We start from the raw sequence: 7,747 nt of genomic DNA on the forward strand, positions 1-7,747 counted from the left end.
CTATGCGGACATTCTGCGTCGCCTGAGGACCGAACCAATGTTGTATGGCGAAGTTGGAAAAAACGTCAACAAAATCAGACGCAGCGCAGCCGGTGACCTTCTACTGCAGCTTGGCAGAGGGTCGAAGGACGCCACCAAAATAGGAGAAAAGCTAAACGAGGTATTTGGAGAACTTGCCACGGCTAGCGCCCGGACGCACGTTACCCTTGTCGAGATAAGGGATCTTGACGAGGTTGCCACCAAGGAAGAAATTTGCCGAGCTCTTAAAGCACAGCTCAGTGACTGCCCCCCGCTGTCTGAGGACACCGTTAAGTCCCTGCGTAAAGCATATGCAGGAACGCAAACAGCAGTAGTGGCCCTAACCGATGACCTCGCAACTAGAGCGATGGGACTCGGCCGTGTACGGGTTGGATGGGTTAACTGCCGAATCCGCGCCAGGACCGAAGTCATGCGATGCTACCGATGCTGGGGGCTCGGTCATGTGGCGACACGCTGTACAGGACCCGACCGCTCCAAGAACTGCCTTCAATGTGGAGAAGAAGGACACCAAGCCAAAACCTGCAAAAGTGTGCCAACGTGCGTCCTCTGTAATTCAAGGACCCATGTGACTAAAAGCAGGAGCTGTCCGCTAACCAAGAAGTTCATTCGCGAGCACCAATGTTGAGGATACTTCAACTTAATCTCAACCACTGCGAGGCTGCACAGGATCTCCTAGTGCAGACCATCCATGAGCAAGATATCGACGTTGCTATCTTGTGTGACCAGCATCGGAATCTAGTGTCACCTCATGTGTGGATATCGGATGCCAATGCACAGACGGCAATCTGGGTGCGTGGAAGCATACCCGTGCAGAAGCGATCAACAGGCACCACGCGACTGTATTCCTGGGTACAAATCGCTGACGTCTACATCTTCAGCGTATATGCTCCACCAAGCCTCTCAGACGGCGAATTTTCATCTTTACTCGCCAGCATTATTGCGGAGGCCAGAGGAAAAAGACCCATCGTCATAGCCGGAGACTTTAATGCTTGGGCAGTGAACTGGGGTAGTAGAGAGACAAGGCCACGGGGCGAAATTCTGTTAGATGCTGTGGCCGCCCTTGACGTTATCCTGCTCAATAGGGGGCAGACACCGACCTTCGTTGGGCCCCAGGGCTGCTCCATGATTGACCTCACATTCGTGAGTGATTCCCTCACTGGCTGAACAAGAGCCTGGCATTTAAGCGATGTCTACACGGATAGTGACCACCGTGCTATCCTGTTCGAGATCACAAGAAGGCGCCAGTTAAATGATTAAATGTAAAACAGTCAAAGCAATTAAATAGGTACTAAAATAATGTTTTTTTTTGCAGAGGCAGGTTTGCTTCTTCCACCGGATCTCGTTTTACCACTTGATGATGAGGACAGTGTACCCAAAGAAGAAGCAAAAGACTGAATAACATTTGGACTGCCAAATGTTCATGTAAATATATTGTTCTTTCATATGTTTGTAAAAATATTTAATTTATATGTTTATGATATTATCGTTAATGTTATTAATAAGTTGATTTCATATTTTTAATGCTGCGAGTGTGGTATCTGAGAAAATAATTGTTTATTTTATTGTCTCTTTAAAACATTTTGTAGAAAAAAGTGTAATGGTTCTTGTATATTTAAATTATTATTTTTAATTTGAGTGAGTTTTCTCAGATATTTCCACACACGTAATAAATAGCCATTATTCATTGTAATTATTAGTCTACTAAGCAGCTATTTTTATCAAGTAAAAAGTTTTAAGGTTCTTGTGCGAAAATGTAATTATAATTTAAGTACGGATAAGTAGAGTAGTTGTCTTACATATTTAAAGTACAGTATCTCAGAAAAATTTCTCACTTAATTTCTTTCATATTTCTTGTAGTAGAAAACCTTTAATGTTTTTTGTAATAATGTCATTGTAATTTGTAATTTTTTAGGTGTTATTTTCCTATTTGAAATTGAAAAACCATTTTGGATTCATGTTACTGAGAACATTAACCGTATGCTTATTATTTTTAAATCCAATGTATTATTATCCATATACTGCTGAAAAATAGATTGGCCATTCTTTATACTTAAACATTGTTATTCTTTTTATGGCCAACTGTTATCATGTTTTGAGAATATGCCTTACCATAACTCCGTAAATCTGTAAACTAACTGAATTTTGGCTTGTATCCACTTATAGGCTTCAAAATGTGTTCATTATAAACTAATAAGTGAACATAACTTTCTCTATTCTATTTATATTTATTTTTATTTAGTTTTGTTACTTTTTATACGTAGTTTCTAAACTGTTTAATTTGTATTTGTAGTTTGTATTTCTTGTATGGATAAGTAATAAAGTATTCTGGTTTGTTGCTTTGTATACATCGTATTCATTTATTTGATACCAACTACACTTGAGTCATTTTGATTATTAAAAGATAAACATTGTTTTAATGCTATTATATATACAGGGTGTTCAGAAAAGGGAGTCACAAACATCTGTGGCTGATAGTACTCATCATTTAACACAAAAAATGTCATAAAACATAAGTCGAGAAATATGTTCTTTAGCTGATCTCGGCGATTTTGTATTTCTGATACAAAACTTATTATCTTAAGAACAAGTAAAGCTATATATACCAAACATGCATCATAGGTTATGACAAATTAGAGGAATAGTAAACAAAATGTTTATGGTTTATTGTTATGTTAAATGGTTTGCTTTAATATTGACAAAATGGTGGATTTTCTACATTTTAAAAGTCAAATAACAAAAACACTATTACTGGTACAAACTATTTATGAGACACCAATTACATTTCGATTCTCATTATAGTTCAAAAGGATTTTTTTCAATGAAATCCGTCAACGTATAAGTGAGCACAATCACTTTAAAGGTATGCTTGGACAAGCCGGGAGCAAGAAATTGACCGTCCGGCACCGCCATCAGGGCCGGCCAAGAAGAGGGTGAGGAAAGAGACGAAGAGGTCTCTTTTTACCACAAACCCAGAAGAAAAGGACAGCCCAAACAACAGCCCCACCTGGGCAGTTGTTGCGAGGAGGGGAAGAGGAAAGAAGAAAGTAATGGAGAAAACATCCAAGGCTCCATTAATGGTGAACCCTACCTCTGAAGTCTCGGTTACTCGGATCGTAAAGCAGGCGAGGCGTATACGAGCCAGGCCTGATGTCGTAGTGATGAAGGCGAAGGACCCATCTACCTATGCGGACATTCTGCGTCGCCTGAGGACCGAACCAATGTTGTATGGCGAAGTTGGAAAAAACGTCAACAAAATCAGACGCAGCGCAGCCGGTGACCTTCTACTGCAGCTTGGCAGAGGGTCGAAGGACGCCACCAAAATAGGAGAAAAGCTAAACGAGGTATTTGGAGAACTTGCCACGGCTAGCGCCCGGACGCACGTTACCCTTGTCGAGGTAAGGGATCTTGACGAGGTTGCCACCAAGGAAGAAATTTGCCGAGCTCTTAAAGCACAGCTCAGTGACTGCCCCCCGCTGTCTGAGTACCATACAGGACCGTCATGGCTCGTTTGAAAGACTCCAGGAAGGCCTCTCCCAGCTCCCCACAATTAGTGCGCAGGGCAGTCAGTGCACTGTTCCCCACAGTGCATGACCCCCAAATTGTTCCACAACCCCGGCCAATTATAGAGGAAGTTCCTACCGTCACCAGGAATGAGCTCCAGAGAGCCTGTGGGAGAGTGAGAGATGCGGCTGCGCCAGGACCAGATGGCATACCTAACGCCGTCTTGAAGGTCGCCATAGAGCTCCACCCTGACATCTTCGAGCGGGTGTTTACAAGATGTCTACAAGAGGGTGTATTCCCGACACACTGGAAACGCCAGAGGCTGGTCCTCACCTTGAAGCCAGGCAAGCCAGCTGAGGAACCTTCCTCCTACCGCCCGCTTTGTATGCTGGACACAATGGGCAAGATTCTCGAAAGAATCATTGCAGACCGGCTTGAGACATGGACGGAAGACCCAGCTGGTCTTACCAAAGCACAATTCGGATTTCGTAAGGGACGATCCACGGTGGACGCCATCCAGATGGTGATCAACATGGCTCGAGAGGCCATCTCTGGCAAGAGATGGAAGCATGGATCTAAAAAATACTGTGCCATAGTCACACTGGACGTGCGAAATGCTTTTAATTCGGCAAGATGGAACAACATCCTCAGTGCCCTCCGACAGTTCAACATCCCGGAGTATCTGTTGAGGATAATCTCAAGCTACTTCCATGGCAGGGTGCTGGAATTCCGCACGGACGATGGCCCGGAGACCTATGACGTCACAGCCGGGGTGCCTCAAGGATCGGTGCTTGGCCCCATTCTATGGAATGTCATGTACGACAGGATTCTTCGGCTGAACCTCCCGGGGTCGGCGAAGGTTGTTGGATTCGCCGACGATATCGCAGTGGTCATCGCGGCTAAACACCTGGATGAAGTCATTTATGAGGTCAACAGTGCCATTCACCAAGTGCGTGAGGCACTAACAGACCTGGGGCTTGAAACGGCGGACCAGAAGACTGAAGCCCTGCTCGTCACTAGCAGGAAGGCGATGGAGACCATCACTCTAAGAGTGGGTGACTGCGATATCGTGTCGGCTCCCTCCATCCGATATCTGGGGGCACAGATAGATGCCAGATTGACCTTCAAAAAACACCTGGCAAAGGTCTGGGACAAGGCTTCCAAGGCGGCGGGAGCCCTCTCGGGTATAATGCCGAATATCGGGGGCCCGAGAAACAGCCGACGAAGATTGTATGCAAGCGTCATCGATTCCATCCTCCTCTACGCAGCGCCTATTTGGCACGACGCTGTTGAGACGCGAACATACTTCCATCAGGCAGATGCAATCCACAGACGAGCTTGCCTGCGTGTGATCTGCGGATTCAGGGATATATCCTATGAAGCTACCTACGTTCTAGCCGGCATACCACCACTAGCGTTGCTTGTTGATGAGCGCTCAAGAATGTATCACCGATGTCCCACGGATGGCAGAGATGTGGAACGCTCAATAACTGTGGAATCGTGGCAGGTGCGATTGGACCAATCAACCTAAGCCGATGGACACACCGGCTGATCCCAAACATCGCACCTTGGATCGGAAGGAAGCACGGAGAAGTAGATTATCACCTCACACAACTCCGGACCGGACATGGGTGCTTTAGAAAGTACCTGCACCGCACCCATAATGACATCAGTGATGCCTGCCCGGTCTGCTTTTCCGTTGAAGAAGACGCGGAGCACGTCTTCTTCAACTGCCCAAGATTCAATGAAGAAAGAGTGGAATTGTCCCTCGTTCTCGGTGAGGCTGCTACAACGGATAATGTTGTGGAGAATATGATCCGAATGGAAGTGAACTGGCTCGCGGTCGCGACTTTTGCTAAGAAGACTGAGGGAGGAGGAACGATCGAGACGTCCCCTACAGTCACCCTAGAGAGCCTCACACAATGTTACAGTGTTGCCTGAAATGAGGTCAATTGGATCACCCTGAAGTAGCGGATAGCTCGTGTCACTCCCCGCGAAATAATGCCTGGCGGTGGTCTCGCGGGGAGTATTTGTGACAAGAGGAAATGCTTTTGGTGGTGGTTTTAGTGGGTATATACGTAGTATGAGTCCCACACTCTGGGGAGTGACGGTTCCCTACCCCAGGTGTCCATAAAGGATATCCCCACCGTGTTGGCATCGCCAAAAAAAAAAAAAAAAAAAAAACACACACACACACAAACACAAGCGCGCGCGCACGCACGCAAGTTACAGAGGTTAAGTTGGACAGAGAGGACTTTATAGTCCTAACTTCGCCTCTAATAAAGATATTTTATATTTCATTTCACGCACGCATACATTATTAAAAGACTTTAAAATCGAACAAAATTAGCTCAAAACAACTATGTCAAAATGTGTTTAAATTTCCTGCACCGAACTCCAAATAACAGCAAATGTTAACAGTAAACTAAACCATCAGTATGTCTACCACCATGTCAAAACGCCTTGTTAGATTACATATCGTCTGACTTAACCATAATAGACCGTCTTGTGCACATCTTTACTCTTTTGGATATATTTGTAAAACATTCCAGAGGATACCAATTCTTAGACACTTTTTGGTCTAAAGTTCCTTCAAAGGGAACAGTCTAGTGTTGAGTCACTTTTAGACCATTCAATAGATATGATGTTCATACTAGAAAAGTTATCTTTCAGTAAAATATTCCAGGCCATTTTACTGATTAGTTTAGTGTACAAATCAATTAGGTAATTTTACTTATTCACTCTATTGCTAAACAATAATACACGTCCGAAAAATTAAATAGATAGACGTAATGTCTAAATTAATAGCTTGTTAATTAATGTGTAATGAAAAGTTTCTGTTGGAAAATTAATTTAAAGTGAACAAATTTGTTTCTGTTTAAAGAATTGTCTTTAACTAATGTTGTAAAATAGATTTTACAGAATAATAAAATAGTATTCAAGAAGATATGCAAATTATTATTGTATGAACATTTATACATAACAGGAACAGTGATATTTTAATCCAAGATTTTGTTTCAATTTATATAATAATCGGCATGACATAATTCCAGAATCTTTTTCCTCAACCCGTAGTAAAGCCATCACATATACCACATCGGTTAAATTTTTATTGATGAATGCAATTAGGAGTCATTATACCGTGTGCCCTAAACAGTCCATAAACGTTTGAACTGCCGTTACTGACCGTGTCCCATGTTTATGTTAAATTAGCACTAATGTGGTAACAAGTACTGTGAATCAACATGTGCCGATGTGTTTAGCTGGCATGATTGGCATTTACCTTTATTGCTATATTGACGTGTCAGGACAGAAAGCTAAATTGCACTAGGATCCTAAAGCTAAGTGTTGAAATCATGTTTTTCTGTAGAAGTAGTTTTTCTAGGTTTTAACGAATTTTTAACAGTAACCGCCTATTTATCAGGCTTGGAATCAAACATATATTTTATGTGCTAAGTTTTACTATTATATGAAGATTAATTTTATATTTTGAACTCAAAATGAACATACTTGTTTAAAGAAACAATCATTCAGATAACCTGTCTTTAAACTTGGTTAAACTGTATTTAACAACAGAATAATAGGTATTAAATTGATAAAAAATTAAAAACAGTAGGCAGTAAATCAATATCACCGTTAAGGCCTTTGCCAATTCCTTTAAATACAAATGTAGAAAGATCAATCCAATATAAATCGATTTGCCTGGTCTGTACCGCAAGTGTTAGAAACAATTCTTTGCGTTAAGGGGTGGCCGCCTCACAGTTTTTTGGAGGAAATTGAACCCCTGACATAAAAATGAAAAGTCGCTTCATATCACCAATTTTATGTTTTATAAATAAAAATTATTCGTATTTGGTTTATTTTTACGTACTTTATTAAATACTTAGAGATAAAACATCGCCACAGAGTATTTTAAACCTGTACAATTGCCATCAAATGGTTTTTTAACGCATAACAAGGTGAATAGGCAAAATTACGTGTCGTAAAACAAGTTTTGCTGAATATGCATACACATTTTAAGTTTATGGCTCATTTTATTGTTATCACATTGTACTGACAGACAGAAAATCAAACACAACAGAGATATTTTAAGCCCCTGAGTAATAATTTTAATGACTCTCAACCAAACACCAAAAACAGCGCCATTATCGAACTCAATCGTGTCTATGAAGAAATCAAGTTTCATGTAAAATTTGAAGTGTATAGA

General features: G+C 41.9%; 1 protein-coding gene across 1 annotated transcript; it reads left to right on the forward strand.

The window, feature by feature from the left end:
• Positions 1–657: 657 nt before the first annotated feature.
• LOC124358384 lies at positions 658–5,071 on the forward strand. Its single transcript, XM_046810685.1, has 4 exons — positions 658–1,179; positions 1,352–1,407; positions 2,900–3,520; positions 3,562–5,071. The coding sequence occupies exons 1-4, from the start codon at positions 658–660 to the stop codon at positions 5,069–5,071; spliced, it is 2,709 nt and encodes a 902-aa protein (XP_046666641.1).
• The last annotated feature ends 2,676 nt before the right edge of the window (positions 5,072–7,747 follow it).

The sequence above is a fragment of the Homalodisca vitripennis genome, chromosome 3 (assembly GCF_021130785.1).
Source record: "Homalodisca vitripennis isolate AUS2020 chromosome 3, UT_GWSS_2.1, whole genome shotgun sequence".
Lineage (NCBI taxonomy): Eukaryota > Metazoa > Arthropoda > Insecta > Hemiptera > Cicadellidae > Homalodisca > Homalodisca vitripennis.